Source organism: Acomys russatus, chromosome 2, assembly GCF_903995435.1.
Source record: "Acomys russatus chromosome 2, mAcoRus1.1, whole genome shotgun sequence".
Lineage (NCBI taxonomy): Eukaryota > Metazoa > Chordata > Mammalia > Rodentia > Muridae > Acomys > Acomys russatus.
The window spans coordinates 82,952,514-82,970,237 of record NC_067138.1 but is presented as its reverse complement, the minus strand read 5'-3'; the positions used below and the strand labels follow the sequence as shown (position 1 = coordinate 82,970,237).

At 38.1% G+C, this 17,724-nt stretch overlaps 1 protein-coding gene across 31 annotated transcripts in view; it reads left to right on the top strand.

The window, feature by feature from the left end:
- Positions 1–17,724, top strand: part of Ptprd (protein tyrosine phosphatase receptor type D) — an 822,247-nt gene that overhangs the window by 706,863 nt on the left and 97,660 nt on the right. For 21 of the 31 annotated variants that reach the window (XM_051163581.1, XM_051163573.1, XM_051163537.1 and 18 more), the window contains 3 exons: positions 2,513–2,625; positions 13,531–13,572; positions 14,079–14,176. In XM_051163581.1, coding sequence (XP_051019538.1) covers positions 2,513–2,625; positions 13,531–13,572; positions 14,079–14,176 — 253 coding nt within the window. The remainder of the gene's footprint in view (positions 1–2,512; positions 2,626–13,530; positions 13,573–14,078; positions 14,177–17,724) is intronic. The other 10 variants (XM_051163652.1, XM_051163675.1, XM_051163548.1 and 7 more) reach the window with 1 other exon arrangement.

Sequence of the window (17,724 nt, the reverse complement as noted above, 5' to 3'; positions counted from 1 at the left end):
ATGCTAGGCCTGGTGTAGGCTAGTCCATCCTCTTCATAATTCAGGAGAGTAAGGTTTTTAAAATTTGAACTACTTAGAACGATCATAACCAATACTATTTCTTCTGACTCTTTCTTAGACATGCTTTGTGTATTTGAAAACTCCAATTCTAGTAAATAATTGTCTACTGGTAGTATGGTTATACGCAGCCACAATGATACCTTGGTTTTCATCAAAACAAAGCTAATAGAGTTTTTGATCTTAGTGGTCATCTCATTTGAACAAACAGAATAAAAGCAAAATTAGCGATTAGATGTCCAGAAGCCACTTTCAGTCCTTCATGAACTGCAATTATATGGAATGTATAATTTGTAGGTAAATTTAATCCCTTACTATGATCTTTCTAAGGCTTCTATCCTGACAACTGGAATAAGTTCCAACTTTACACTACAAAAAAAAAAAAAAAAAAAAAAAGCCTGAATTTCCTTAGAGAATGTTCCCCCAGCATAGCCAGTGTCACTCAGCCAGGCCTCTGGGAAAAGAAGATAAGGAAGCTGTTCAATAGTTCTCTCAAGAGTGAAGCAGTTTCTTTGCGTAGATATTTCCAATTCTTCTTTCCACACTCTTGAGTGAATAGCTGTAGAATCATTTTGGAAAGGAAGAAAGATGCAGGTTTTCATCATTGGGTCTGGCACATCAATAAAGAAGTGTACCTGTGCCTACTTACCCACAAAGGCCCAAGCCTGAGAAAAGCCCTGTGTGTAACATGAAAGGACCAGCTGTGGGTTTACTCTGAGATCAACTGCTTAGCTGAACTCTTTGACATTCATTAGGCTATGGAAATGCTGCATCTTCAATGATAAAATGGATATCTCAGTGTTATACAGCTGATACCCATTGAATTTGCTATTCTGAAATGTATCACCAAGTACTTCTTTCACGCCGTTTCTAAGCCCTTGTCTTCTTTTTCATTACTGTCACCAGTCCTCCATCTCTTCTTTTCAATTTCATTTGCTATTCCATGTAACTGGAGGTGCCAGGACCTTGGACACAATTCAGAATCACACTCTCTCCTCAAATCAACAGTACAGCTTAGCTTGGCAGTAATCTAAGGCTGTCAGTGACATCTTTAGGTAGGAAAATGAAGTCCTGAGATAGGTTGTTCTAAGGTATGAAGAGAGCAAGATGCCTAATAGGATCCATCCAAGAAAATTTATTGCATCAAGGATATATCACCAATGCACTGCACTTGAGTAAATGCACACCCTCTTTGTCTCAGTCTTCCCTTTATCCCCTAACTGTTCTTATTTTGAATAGATGAAAAATGAAAGCAAAGATTTTCTGGCTAACCAGGATATGGCAAGAGCAAAGCTTGCTAGTCATTGACACTACAGTCATATGAAAAGGATAACAGTAGTACTTAAACCCATTGAAGCACACATTTCCCAAAATAAGAATATATTTGCTTTCAGCAAGGATGAAATGCTATAACTTTGACTATAGCATAGAGACCACTAGTAGCAATATCTGAGAAAGGGCAATCTGAAAAATGCTTCCATTTGCTACATGGGGTTTTCATATAACTCTCTAAAAGAAATTACTTGGGTTTGAAAGAAAATGGTTAAATAAATTTTATGAAAAAAATCCCAACATTTATTACTTGAAATTTTATTTAAATTCTATTATGGCAACTAAAGGGGGTATATTTAAATAAGTCAGCATTGAAACAGGAAAAGTTGAATTATACGAAGAATCACAATTTAGAAAAACATGTTGAAGTGTCTTGCATATAATCAACAGGGGAGTTGGCAATTTTGTGGAATGAAATTAAATTTTTCTTGTCTTTCTGTGATTGACTGGCAGTAACAAAAATATTAAAGACCATTACATAAAACCATGGTACGAGCTGCTACTATCATTTTCCTTCCAATTTTAGAAAGACAGGAGACATTTGTCTTTGGTAGTCTCAGCTCTCCTTCTAGGCATTAGGATAACAAAACTTTAGTGATGTGTTTACTACACTTACCCTCAATAGATCTGCATTTTTGTGGCTACCAGTTATATATTCTTTAAAAGAGAAATGGGGGAGGGTAAATTGCATTGTTCACTTTGAGGTCAGGCAGTATTCCCATAGAAAAATGTTACTTTGGTCTACTAGAGGCATACAATTCTATCCACCACAAATAGCACATGTAGACCAGAGGATTTCTGAGCAAGTGTATGAGAGCATCTTAACAGTGCCCTTTGCAAACCCAAAGACAGGTAACCTGGATTAATTATTTAGTCTACAAACCGAAGAGGTATTTGAGATCATCCACACTGACAGAACTTGTGCACCTGTGCAGCCCCTGTAAGCTAACAGAAGAGCAGATGAACAAGGTCACAAAGATCTCTAGCCATAAAGCTGTCCAAGACCATTGAAACCAAAATGTTTTGGAAAGATGTTGAGGAAAGAACAATGTAAAGTCCAGTCGGCCAGTTCCTTCTTTACTTTACTTGTCTTAGGTCTTAAATCTTAATTTTTCCCCTTTAGGAAGAGGGCAGAGTCGGAATCCAGGAAGAGCAGCTTACCAAACAGTAAGGAGGTCCCTTCACACCACCCAACAGACCCAGTGGAGCTGAGGCGCCTTAACTTTCAAACTCCAGGTAAGTGGCCACTCCATCTGTCACAGAGTCAGAGTCCAGTTGTCATTGTCTTGAGAAATGATGCATCACTTAGTTTTGAACCATGTTGTCCATCCTGATCATTTGCTTTACTACTGTTGGAGTTCACCTATGTGGACAAAAGAGAGGAATTCGAGTACTTTGTGAAATCTGAAGTGGGATGGGGAAGAGAAAGATGTATAACTTGTTCTAGTCTTTAGAAACGTATCTATCATTTTAATGGGAATGACACAACTTGTTTATGTTCTGTGATGCCAATCTGGTTTCTCATCTTATAAAGTAATTGCATGAGTAGATAGATGAATATGGAAATTGTTCTCATTGTGCTATTTATTTTATACTTTGCTCTCTGTGTTTATGGTAGCATGAAAGAAGAATGTAGGAAGTGAAGACAGGAAGAAAAGAAAGACAAGGGAGATGAATAGAAAGGAGAAAGAAAGGGATGGATGGAATGAATGAAAAATTTCATGTCTTTTAACATTTTAATTATACCAAATTTCACTGACCAAATCAGTTTCATGGTGTAGAGACATTTGAATGATTTCAGATGTAAAATGTATACTTATTCTTAAAATAAAAAACATTAAGTGCTTCAACAGAGAAAATATGCTATTCTAAAAAAGGGTAGTTTTACAATAATATTACTTCAAGACTAGATCTACTCTGCTTTGTTTTAACCAAACTGTTTATGTCAAGCAAATGACAAATATCAAATGGTAGAGAGACCTAAAATCATCACACTGAGCAGTCCTATTGTAATACCTTCCAGTAGTGAGCAAGAGAAAGCACTGATCTAAAAAGTCTTTGGGATTAAAATTTGGTTGTGGTAATATACCCCACACTGCTGGCAGATGTCTTTTGTTTCTAATTAATATCTGAATGCTCTAACTCTCAGTGTGACACACTGTAGGTGTTAAAGTGAACATTCTCAATGAATTGCTTTGAACTGTGAGAATGCATGGCTTATTGTGTTCAGCAATTTTTTTGCATATAGATGAAGACAGTAACTACTAACTCTTCAAATGAAAGAGCTATTTCACATTTTCAAGGTGGCTATACAATCATCGTAAATGTTGAGTTGTTTAAAATTTGATTTAAATGAGGTTAGGCTTCTTTAAATTTGCCTTTTTGGAGGCAAGCATATGCCTTCATAAGCATAAGTGGCAGAGCAAATGCCATAAAATCAGAAGTCTCCTCCATATATTTTTTATATGACTGATAAATATAGACTGTGAAGTTGTCCATGATGGGTGAGCAATTCTGAGTTGATTTCCTGGTTCACTGTTGTCTCCTATGTGCACCATGTTGAGTCTCCCTCATGTTGCTTTTTTAAGGCAATTTGATTTAAAAAAAAAAAAAAGAAAAAGAAAAAAGAAAAAAAAAAGCAAAGAGGTATAGTAACTCTTGCTCTGCTTCATTTCAAAATGGAAACATATCAACTACTTCAAAACATATCAACTTCTTAATAATAGACCCAACAATTTATGTCACCCAACTCAATCTTTAGCTAAAGCACGGTAGGCCAAATCTTTCTTACATCACATTCCTCATCTCCAGTAATTCATTGAGGAAAGAGATTTCTCTCTGGTGCTGTTGTGCACTGCTTATGTGGAAATGTGACATGTGCTGAAAGCAAACTTGGCCTTTTAGCAGACATGGAATCACAATGCAGCATTTAATAAGGGGCAAATATCAACAAGAGAATGCCATGTGAGGGCCACCTCTCTACTCCCATAGCCCAACAGCAGTCCCTCAGAAGAACAAAGCATGGCAGGGAGCCATTTGTTAAGGATGACTAACAGGTACAGGTGGTAATGAGCAACAAAAGAGCCATGCCCCTTCCAAAAGACCACATCTGTAAGTGTGTCTTCACTTCTGTGGATGCTTTTTACAAATGTAGCAAACCCAAAACTTGGGGGTTTGGGGGGAAGGGTTGTTGTTAGTCTTTGGTTTTGGTTTTCAAGACAGTTTTTGTTTGTGTAGCCTTCGCTGTTCTGGATTCACTTTGTAGACCAGGCTGGCCTCGAACTCACAGTAATTTGTCTGTCTCTGTTTCCTGAGTGCTGGGAGTAAAGGCGTGCACCACTACACCCAGCTCCAAAAGTTCTCTTAAGAACATATTTTTTTTAATGCATGTCGAACTATTGGATCCATTCTTAGGGAAAGTGTGTTAAATTCAAAATGTCATTGGTTACAGTTGAAGTATCATTGATGTATTATTTAAGAATTCACTGAATTAATACATGGAAATTTACATGTATATATAATAAGATATCATTTAACTAGAGCCCCCCTTATTACAGAATAGAGAGTAGTGTAAAATTGTAAAATGTGATGAAGAGGAAGAAACAAAACGTAGTTAAAGAAAAAGAACAGAAAGAAGTCTCTTCTTGGTAACCTGCTATCCTGCCTCTGAGTGCCACCAGGTCTCCCCCTCCAGGGGACATGGTCAAATATGAGGCACCAGAGTTTGTGTGAAAATCATACCCCAATCTCCACTCAACTGTGGAGAATGTTCTGTCCATTGGCTAAGGGGGAGGAAATTCCCCTCAGTCACAGTCATAGGGGAGGGAAATAAGGGGAAAATGGGAGGGAGGGAAGAATGGGAGGATACAAGGGATGGGATAACCATTGAGATGTAACAAGAAAAATAAAAACTAAAAAAAAAAAAACAAAAACAACCAAACAAACAAACAAAGAACAGAAAGAAGAGACTGTCACGCCCCACCCAACATGCAGGAAGGCTTGTCTTATGTTTTAGTTTGAAGGAGCAATTCAATTAAGCTTGAATTGTGTCTGAAATAAACTCTTTGGCACCCAAGATATATAAAATGGGCTGATTCCTAAACAATTGGCCATTTACAAACGAAATAGACTGAGCTGTTAGCTATAAATATGTGGAGATATGGACATTTGCTTCAGTGAGTGTGGATTTCGACACAGGGACTGTGAAGTGCTTTAGTAATTTGCCAAAGTGTTGGAGCAGAAGGTGAGGCTGTTAAATCAAGTAACCACTACACTCTTTAATCTCCTTGTATTCAAGAGTCAATGATTTTCTCAGGTGATAAACTAAAGTGATCATTGGTTAGATTTTGTTGTGCTATGATTCTGCTTATTTTTTGTTTTGAATTTCCTATAGTCCATTATGTAAAATATGTTTATGTGCATCACACTGATAAATATGTAAATACTTATTCCCAAACAACATTAACAGTTGAAGGTATTTATTAATGACATGCATAAATAGAAAATTAATAACCAGTGTCTTTATTCCTAAAAATATGACATTCAGTGAAATAGGAAAACTGTGATTTATATACCAAGGACCTACCCCAGAACATCCCCAAGAGAACAGGTGATGCCACATGTGACAGGCTGTTAGGAATGATAAAGTAGCAAGCAACCATTACCATGTGACACTCCATCCGCTGTGCAGAATAGAGGAAAGCACAATGCTATGTCCTCTGCTTCTATTTTAATTTTCAAAAAAAGAGATAAGTTACATTTTAAGTTAGTTATTCTCATTAGAAAGTCTACAATTAAGAAGTCAGATTTTTTTTTTCCAATTTTGGAAAGTGTTTCAGTTGTCACATGACAATATTCTGACAGTTTATCAGTACCACAGACAAATTTTGATAATAAGCAAATTAGAATTTCATCCACTGTTGTTCAGCTATGGCAGAATTTTGTAACATCCTTGTAAAATGGACAGAAATCTGATCCTGATGTTAAATTGAATGCAGGCTCTCCTGTTTGTCCATACCTTCCACAGCTGTGTATTTATGTCTTAGCTAAAGTTCACAGCACAAATTTGGGAGAATATAGGCTACATAACCCTTTAAGATAATTAAAGCTTACATCAATGGGTCCTCACTTATTGGTGTGCTGAGCCAGACAGCTTTATTATGGGATAGGTAGTTAGATATATTAGTCTCTTCCCTTCACCAGAAAAAGTTGGGCAGGAATATATCAAAATGATTAACTCCTAGCTAACTTTTACAAATCTTTAAGTTCTGTGGAAAGGGGAAAAGGATATATATATATACATATATATATATATATATATATATATATATATATATATATATATATATCAGATTGTGTTGATATCTGTGCATCTTCTCAGTAAAGAAGATTGAGTTCATTGTTTGAGAGAAGTCTATGTTCTGTCCAGTACAGAGGAGAAGTAAAGAAAGGGAAACTAACAGGGTGGGACATGGCATCAGCCACCACCAATAGGACTGCTTCCTTCTGCTGCCCCTGCTCTCTCTCCCCTTACAAAGTTGCCCAAACAGAACAAAAGGAATCTCAGAGAAGCCACAAGCACTGCAAAGCAGAGGAGGCAGCTCTTAAGGGCTGGCCTTGGTGTGTTTTGCCTGAAAGAAAACATGGCTGGTAGGTGATTGATGATCTGTGAAAAACAAACAGAAACTCATAAAAAGTTAATGTATCAGAGATCGTGATATCAGCAGCAGACTGCCTGCACAGTAGCCAAATTGATTTTGAAAGGTCATACTGTAGTTACCCTCATCCACTGGTGTTAGTAATTGTGTCAATGCTGATAAAGCCCACATTTCTATGCACATTTTTATTATCTTCATACTTTATTCTAAATAAATATATGCACATACGCTAACAAGAAAACATTTGTTTCTTGTATTTTATATTGGTAAAACTCACTCATTGAATCAAAATGGCAAATTTTGGATAGAAAGGAACATTGTTCAAATTCCTCATTCTGAGAATTCCTACAATAAAATAAAATAAAATGTAAGTCTATCATCCAATGCATAACTAAGAAACACTCCTGGGGAATATTTTATCAAAGGCATTACTGACCATAATAGAGTCAAGTTGTTATCGGTTTTTCCCTGGGAACAATTATATCTTATAAAACAATGTTCCCTTAATATCTTATTTATCATTAATTATGAAACAAATTAATGACCAGAGTAGAGTATTTGTCTTTATCTCACTTGAGGTAGTATATAAATTATGTTCAAAATGTGACAAATCTTTAAGGAAACAAAGTTCTCTCAGTGGCTGCTTTGTCAGATATGCTCCTGTCATTGATTTGATGAGCAGATTATCTTCCCCTTGGCTCATACCTAATAAAACCCACCCCTCCCCCGCTTTTATCACAAATTATTGTCAGGCAAATCATAGCATACTGTTGAAGATACTGTAAGCACACATGTTCCATGAAAGCAAAAATCATGTGCTGCCATTAATTCTGGCCACAAAAGCTGTATTTAGCAAACTTACCAAGTTTCTACAGGCATTTAATATAAGGATTAAACAGTTATAGAAGTAAAGAAAGCAAGTGTGGCTTGAGTATCCATTAGTAAAAGTGCTAGGGACCATTATATTTGAAAATTGATTTCTTTTTCCTTCATTTTGGTATGTAGTATGTTTTTCGAACAGACAACCCCATTTTGTGTATGTGTCTGTCTGTTTTTGGTTTTTGGTTTTTTTGGTTTTTTTTTTAAACTGGATATTGAACCCAAATCTTCCTGCATGAAAAGCAAGTGTTCTGTCACTGAGCCACACCCCCAACTTTTTATTTTTAAAGATTTGTATTTATGAACTGAGATCTCTTTGGGATGGACCCCTAGTCTATATGCTATTTTTTCTGTTTCATAGACACCACATGTAGAAGGAAAGTAGTTTTATATGACATTTTGGTATTTCTATTGCCACCTACCACATAAGGCTAGATGTGGGGTTTTTCCACTTATGCATCAAATCAAGGTCAAGATATTTTGAATACTGGAGGTTTTAGATTTGGTTTTTCGGATTAAAACACTGAGCCTCTTTTAGATAAACATTTCTCTATGGATAACATAATCATTTAAAGCCTTCTCTAAACGATGGTACACTGTAAGAATATTTTAAAAGCGAAAGCACCTTTATATTTAAAAAAAAAAATGTTTTGCCAAGTTACACTGGGGTTTTTAACATTTTCAGCTTCAGGGAATCCAAAGAGGTTGACAAAAGGAAGCTTCAGTGTGTTCACTGCAGATCTGAGTCTGAGTACCCTTTCCCTGCCTCACCCTAGAAACAGGCTGAATTCTAAGAGTTCTAAGACTGTGTTAGTGAACACACTGTTTTTAGATTAGCGTGGTTTGTGGTCCTTGTGTGGCTGCAGAGCTTGATGTGCATGTCACCGTCTGGCCTGAGGCAGCATTCCTCTATTTTAACTCACACAAATACAAAAGGAAGAGTTTGTTCTTTTACACAGAGGTCCCAATCTAGCAGGCCAAGTGAGACTGCAAGTTCCTTCTATGGGGTTCCCTGCAAGCTCTACTGCCAGTGAAGAAATGCATGTGAGAGACAAGAAGGAAACTTGGTTCAGCACAGGCCAGTTTGTTTTGTATATATCTAAATACAGTACAATTTTGGAAAAATTTTTCTGGTAACATTTGTCTCAATCCCAGTGTACAAGAAAGCTTAAGGCATGACTACATGGAAACTCTTGCAAAGTACATTTTATCTCTGCCATGAACATGAGATCTATACATTAAGGGACCTGGTGTGGTCTCTGAGTGAGATAGCTCTGAGGTCACCAGGCTGAAAAGTACATGTGACATCTCCCATAAGGATGGGTCCTATTGGCTGAGAGACAAAGCTAAAGTTGAAGGTCTATGGAGGGGGGAGTCAAGGGCAAACATTCTGAGGGATCTGGGTGAGGCCATAGCAAAGGTCACCAAGTTATAAACATTATCTACTCCCTGCACTCTGGGTGGAAAATGGGTCCATGCATCCTTTCTCTTGAAGAGATAATCCTGTGTGCTTAGCATTCCTGGCTCCTGTCATGCTTGTCTCTGAGCACAGGGACACTGAGCCCTACTTTGCCTTTGTCACCTACTGGATTTCACAAAAATGATGGATCCACATGAAAACTACCAAGTTGCCATTTGGTGGTTGATCAGGATGTTTGGCTGTGTGGACAACTCCCCCATCAGCCTCACATGTCCCGTTGGCACAGAAAGCGCCAGAACGCAGTAGCTTCCATTCTCAGGCACCACCCACATGCCCACACCCAGAATGAGGACTGACACGGGGGCTGAGCCACATGTTTCTTGTTGCTATTCACATAATAAAGGTACTTTTTTTTTCCTGAAAAGCAAAAAGAGTAGGTGAACGAAAGTAGACCCCAATATCTGTTCCTCACAAAGAAACAAAGGTGATGGTTTCATTGTAAAAGTGGCCCCTGTATAATAGTGAATGATCTTTGGTTACTGGCAGGACCCTCTTGACTTGCTCTGCCTTTGATTCTGTCTTTGGTCTAGAAAAGTCAGCTCCTATTCTAGACAGAAATCAGGGTGAGAACATCAAACAGCATAGTAGTGTTTTTGCTATTCACTATCTAGGTGAACAGATAACAGTTTTTGAACTTTTGAGTCCTATTGTATAAAATAAAAGCTTTGGACTCTATTATCTCCAAGATGCATCTCAGCTACAAATACCACAGTTCTGAAGTTTTACTTCACGCAAGGAAGCCACTGTGACTATTATCACAAATAGGAACCATGTTGAAAGTAGTCATCATTTTTTTTCCTCCAACCTACATAGTAGATTTCACTATAGTGAAGACAGCATTAAGTTTCATTCTAACATCATATCTGGTAATGCCGTGGCTTCAGTATGAAAACTCTGCTCAGGGTCAATACAAGCCTTTAAAATATGTTTGTGTTGTACATTAGTAGCTTTAGATCAATGAGGTCCTGATCATGGCACATCCTTAGCAGTTGTTAGTTACACTTCAAGTTCTTTGATGATAATAATGTCTAAAAGAAAAAAAAAGTAATGCCAGTTAACAAGGTGTCACAGAGATACAAGGATGTCACTAGCAAAAACAAACAACAAAAAATAAAGATACAAAATAAAACAAAAAAATTCATTTGGTTCTCAAATCCTAATGTGATTTTTTACGCATAAAATAGTAAATGCCCAAGCTTCTAGACAAAAGCTGAGCAAATATTACAGTGAGATTAACTTAGTCTTCTTAGTGTCTACTTTTTCATCCAGAATAATCTGCATTATACCACCTGCATTTGTCAGCACTGGGCAATGGACAACTTTCTTGAGTATAATTCTGAAATAACCCTTTGTCTTAATTATGTTTTCTGTGTCTGTGAAGAGACACCATGACCTTGGCAACTCTTAAAGAAGGAAAACATTTCATTGAAGCTGGCTTACAGTTCAGAGGTTCAGTCCATTATGATCATGGTGGGAGGCATGGTGGCACAGAGGCAGAGATGGTATTAGGGAAGTAGCTGAGAGTTGTACATCAGGATCGATCAACAGGCAGCAGAAAGAGAGAGATTCTGAGCCTGGTTTGGGCATTTGAAATCTTTCAGCTCACACCCAGTGACACACTTCCTCCAACAAGGCCAGACCTTTTTCAACAAGGCCACACCTCTTAAAGCCACTCTCTAAGCATTCAAATCTGAGTCTACCGAGGAGGGGTTCAGCTTATTCAAACCACAACCCCCCTTGGTGATTGTTTTCCTACATGAAATAAAAAACTTCAGGTTAGAGGAATATTTTTAATATATTTTATTAATTTATTCATATTACACCTAAATTGTTATCCCATAGGTTAGAAGAATTTTATCTCATGTTTTATTTAGCATCAGACTGATGTTGGTACTCAGCCTTACAGATAGGCAAGGCAACATCATTACATGGAGTGGATATTGTTTTGGCTAGCTAAAGAAAATTTCCCTAAACTGAAGTAGCAGACAAGTCAAGTACATAATGATTCTCTATTTTATAAAGAATTCCCTCCACACCTCCAAACAAAGCTGCCATAATCTAAAAACTGTTTTATAGGAACCACTCTCAAAAAAACCCTTGTCTGTTCATTCTCTATCAGTGACATAGCATTGTGAAGAAGGGAGCTGCTCCAGAATTAACTTACTATCATACTTTGGTCTTACATATACAGACATGGAGATGCTCAATTTCAGGTCCCTGTTAAGTAGATGTGAAGGCATAAGTAACTTCATATTCTATATACTAGGCCTACCTTTCCTTTGTCTTTCATGCAGTTCTTGTAGGGCCACCCTTGTATGTAAAATGGCCATTCTTGTTCTAGAAATTGGGTGTATATGATACATACTGTCAGATCTTAAGTACCTTGTTTTTTAATGTTGTTTATGAAGACTTAGCACATATTCCCTTGGCTTTCTCTGTAAATAACTTCCAAAGTAGTACTTTGAGACCACATGTCAGAAGTAAATATGTGATCACATCTTGTGTTGTTTCCTATGGTCTTCTGCTGTTATACTAATACTTTTCCCATCTCCAACTGGCTTTACTTTTGCAGCTTTGAGCAGTCATTCAGTCCCCTACGCCTCCCTGATTGGCTCTGTGTCCTCCCTCTCTAGCCAAACCACCACTCAGTCCATATATGATAATAACTCTCTCCCACGATTCGCTCGAAAAGGTCTAAACATCTTTGTCTCTGTTGCCTTCTCTGTTAAAGCACTGCAATGATGTCCACACCAGCATTTCCATGTCCAGATCAGCCTTTCATCTCCTGTGCCTTTGCATTTCCATTCACCTCTCTGGGGATTGCCTCATCTGGAGAAGCTCACGCTTAATTGCTAGATGGCTGTCACCAACCCTCTCCTTGCACAAAATGCATATTAGTCTAATTCTGCCATCTGTATGAAAAGGATCAGGAAGAACTCCAAAATTTTCATCCAAATATATAATAACATCATCAACAAAGAGAATCTGCATCTAATCGACTCATTTCTGTTGGGTCTCTAACGAGATTTTGGCTCCTAAAAGTAGACTTTCACAACCATAAGCACAAAGCCACCATAGATCACATCACAGAATTGTTTTCTTAAAGACGCAAAATATTTTTCTTTGTTTACGTAATTTATGGTACCATCGATAACTTGGCCTTTCAGATAAAGGAACTTAGTGGATGACTTTACATAGGGCCCATTTCTAAAATATTCAAAAGTAATCTAGTCATGGTGATCTGATGGTCATCCTGTTACCTCCAGAGTTGCAGGGACAGCAGAGCATCACCAGGGCTTCCAGTTGGAGCTCCTCACTTCTAATTTTCTACTTCAGATGCTTCCCTGGGGGCATGTTAGTTCACTGTCTCCATCCAGCTGGAATTTGTGTCTTTTACTAACCGAGTCAGCAATTCTCTCTCATGGTGCACTTGCAAAATTAATCTCAACGAGACAAGATCAAATCATGTGAACAGAGAGAAAACATCAGAAAACCACAAGAATCATCAAAATTAACGGCAGATTATTTTTAACAAGCACTGTGAAATTAGTGTTTCAGCTGGCCGACTGAACTAAGATGTATCAGACCCCTCTGCTTTCTTTTCTTTTCTTTCCTTTGTCTTTTCATCCATCATATGCTCATTTTTCCTGAATTCATTTTCCATCAGTGGACAAAGATGTTTACGCCTGGAGTAGCTTGTAGGTTTGCTGGGGATTGAAGAGTGAGACTGGGGTGGGGTAGGGGGTTGGTGAGCAAAATAATACTGTGTTATTAGTGTGGCTATTTATAAATGGCTAGGAAAAGGCTGCAACCCCAGCCTCTACAATCTGCTACTAGTGCAAACATTTTTGAAGTTCAGTTTGGTTGGATTTGGTGTCAGTGTGTTGTTGGTTAGCATTGTCAGTGAGCTGTTGTGCATGCCATTTTCTGTGTCCATATTTGCATGTGAATGTTGTCACCTGACGTGTTTGTGAAATACTAAAGTGATCCTCATCTATCACATTGTATGGTAAACCCTGCACAAACTTTCATTTTATTAGTCCTTTATAAAGGGATATCAGGCTATCCATTTCATTTTTTTAAAACAAATACTTTTTTTTATTTATGCCATCATTTCCTTTGCAGGTTCAGATGATTCCGGTTACCCTGGTAACCTTCATCTTTCAAGTTAGTTTTCTTTGATTATACATAAGTCACTTTATGTTTCCTATAAGGCTGCTCCTCCTTCCCTTTCAGGCCTTCTTCACTGTCCCTTCCTTGGTTGACTTTACACCATTTAATTCCACACAATTTCCATTTCACACAGTGCAGGAGAAGGAGTCTGAGATGCATAACAGTAATTACTCAAAGCAGAAGTTCGCATCAAGCCGACTTTCAGTTTTCTCCGCTAGCTAACCTCCTTGACTCATAGCACAGTAAAACTTTCTTCTACACTAGGAATGCTAGTTTGGGGGATATGCTTGGTGAATTACCTACTTGGTTCCAAAGTCCTCCCTTTAGAGCATGTCCTGCTTTGAGTAACCAGACTATCCACCTGCTTCCTCACATAAAACATCTTTACTACTCACATGTTTTCAGGCCATTTCTAACTCGAGCATTCACTGTGTTTTAGAAATGTTCATGTCATTTTTTAAAAAAAAATTTCAAATATGCTTCCTCTTCCTTTTTAATAGGTATGGCTAGCCATCCTCCAATACCTATTTTGGAACTTGCAGATCATATTGAAAGGTTGAAAGCAAATGACAACCTGAAGTTTTCCCAGGAATATGAGGTAATACACTTTGTTTATGTGCCAGAACTTGTAACGTATGCATGCCTTTGGTTGTGACTAGAAAATTAACACTGATGCTTCTAATTGAAATGCAACTTTGAATCTGATAGAAATGGTATAAATGAACAATTAAATTAACATGGTAGCTGCGTTTTATAGGTATACCTTTTATTTCTTCAATGTAAATTGAGTGATTTTTGTTGCCCCCATTAAGTGTTCTGACTTGCTAAGCTTCTAAATATTCCAGATAGGTGGAATTTAATTTACTCATGGTAAGAATCTTCACTGCAAAATATAGCAACAGGAATAAGTAGATTTTATTGTGTTTTATTTATTCTATGTGCATGTGTGTAAATGAGTGTGCATATATGGAAGTCTGAAGAAAAATGCAGAAATAAATTCTCCCCTTTTGTTGCTTTCTGAGAACCTAGGCTCCTTTCCTGCTGAGCTATCTTGCTAGCCCCACAAGTAGTAGATTTTTTAATATGATGTTTTCCATGGCCTGAAAACTGTATTTAATTGAATCATCATTCATTGTGCATGGTGGTTATCAGAAATGTGTCTGTTTCCAAACTATGACATAAAATGTCAAAGTCTTTAAAGATTCTATGTGAATTTTTGCTGTGCGTGTGTTTGTGTGTGTGTGTGTGTGTGTGTGTGTGTGTGTGTGAGAGAGAGAGAGAGAGAGAGAGAGAGAGAGAGAGAGAGAGAGAGACAGAGAGAGAGAGAGACAGAGACAGAGACAGAGACAGACAGAAACAGAGACAGAGATGGAGACAGACAGAGAGAGGAAGAGAGAGACAGAGACAGAAACAGAGACAGACAGAGAGACAGACAGAAACAGAGAAAGAGAGCAGAGACAGAGAAGCAGAGAGACAGAGATTGTTGATTTGGATAATGTGACTGTGACATATGTTAACCCAACGTGATGCAATGCTGGCCATTTTTAGGATTACATAACAACAGAGGCTCATAGTAAATCCTGTTCATGCATCATTACTAAATGAACATCATTGTCTTTGCATTTTATGCTACAGTATAATTTAAATATACCACTAAAATCCTGTAATTATTCTAAACAACAGAGGGTTGAGGGCTTTCTGAACTTCCCAGATTGCATCATGACATTTCTACTGATTTGCTAACTGGAAGTTGTAAAATGCAGCCTCCCTTACAGCTTTTCTTGGCCTTTGCTGCATCAGGTTGTAATGCAGTTATTCAAGGATGTCTTTCTCCAGCAAGTATAATAGTTGTTCTATCATGGGCAGTTAAGAAATCTCCATGAGATCTACTGTTGAGCAAACAGAGAACCACCAAACCTCAGACTTACTGTGTTTAAGAATGTGGAGCAGGAGGCCCATGACCCACACTGCCTCTCCCTCTGTTCCCTCATTTCTTCTTCTTCCTTTCTTTTTACCCCCCCACCCCAAGTCTGGGTGATTGGGTCCAGGCCCTCATGCACACTGAAGACTGCTCTAACACTGAACTATATATACTAAAGCCTTGGTTTTCTTTTCTTTTCTTTTTTTAAGATTTACTTATTTATTATGTATACAGTGTTCTGCCTGCTTATAACCCTGCAGGCCAGAAGAGAGCATCAAAACATATTATAAATGGTTGTGGTCTTGTATCCCTGATCTCTCTAAAACTTTAAACATGAATGGTATATACTCACTTATAACTGCATACTAGCCCAAGGAGCATGTCCCACGAAAGCCTTCACTTACCAGGGAACTGGGACAGAGGGGAGGACATCCTATTGGGACTCTAGATGAGAGAAGCATGGGACAATAGCAAAGTAGAAGGATCCAGAGGGTTCTAGAAACCTACAAGTAGAACATTATGATAGGCAGATTTGGGCCCAGGGGTCCCGCTCAAACTAAGGCACCAGCCAAGGACAATACAGGCGGTAAACTTTAAACCCCTACCCAGGTCTAGCCAATGGTCAGAACATTCTCCACAGTTGAGTGGAGAGTGGGATATGACTTTCTCACGTACTCTGGTGCCTCACATTTGACCAGGTCCCCTGGAGGCGGAGACCTGGTGGCACTCAGAGGAAGGACAGCAGGTTACCAAGAAGAGACTTGATACCCTGTGAGCATATACAGGGGGAGGTAATCCTCCTCAGGAACAGTCATAGGGGAGGGGAATAATGGGAAAATGGGAGGGAGGGATGAATGGGAGGATACAAGGGATGGGATAACCATTGAGATGTAGGAAGAATAAATTAATTTAAAAAATTAAAAAAAAATGGTTGTGGGCCACCATGTGGTTGCTGGGAATTGAACTCAGGACCTCTGGAACAGCAGCCAGTGCTCTTAACCGCTGAACCATCTCTCTAGCACAAGGCTTAGTTTTCATTTTGACAATGTCTCCCTAAGCTTCTCCGGCTGTCCTCAGACATAGTATCATCCTACCTATTTTGTTTCCTGAGTAGCTGAGATCACAGACCTGGATACTATATTCATCTTCCTAGTGTTATGCTGGATAAGCGAGTCATATGAATTGGGGTCCACTGTCTCTCTACAGCCTTCCACAGTTTGCACACTCTAACATCTTTGTGCAATTTAGTAAGACAAAAGGAGTTGGGTTTTTCCCTTGAGAATGGGAAAATTCATATTTTCCATTTTTCTTCTTTGAGAATTATGGGAAATTAAACCTGGACCAATCTTGTCATATTTTCTTAAAGTCCTGCTTCTTACCTCTTCACTGTTGTTCCACTAAGTACAGCCCCTCTAGCTAAGTGATGCAACAACCTTCAAAACCGCTCTAGTACCTTCTTATTTGGAGCTTGAGGATCGGCCTAGAGTTGTAGCAGTGAGAAGAAGGATAATGAATAAATCCCGGGGCAGCAGAGTCACTTAGATAAAGAGTCCATTTTTTACCAACCAGATTCTTCACTGCTTTTTATTGTTAATGTGTTAAGTCTTAATTGTTTTTCTGTATATTTCTTCATGATGCTGATTTAATTCTTTATTTATAGTAATGTAATAGGTCACAGAAGTTAAAAATATAATATCTCAGGCTGACTAATAAATGGCCACTTGACTCTCCATCAGCAAAAGCTTCAGTCTTCTCTAGTAAATGTACTTGTATCCATTGAAGGAAATAGCTGGCTTCACTTAAATAAAAGAATTCTCAAGAAATGTTCCATGCAAAGCTAATCTAATGATCATTTAGATCAGAGGCAGTCCTGAAAAGCAGCTATGAACTGCATGCTGGCATTACTGCCATTAGCAGCTCCCAGAGTCACCTCAGCAGTTGCCATGATAGCCCACACAGTCTTTACCATTCATCAGGAAGATGATCTGTGATTAAAGCTCCCTGGGCATGAATTGACTGGACTGCGTTTTAACAGCCATGAAGGAGAATTTAAGTGTCGTACTCATCTGTGGTAATAAGATTAAGGCTTTTACATAATAATATCAGAGAAACACTTTGGGATTTTTTTCTTATTAACTACCATGTAAATTTGAATATATTTTAACTGGTTTTCAGTGAAGAAAAAAAAAAGGAAAAACTCATTACTTTCAAATACGTCACTATTT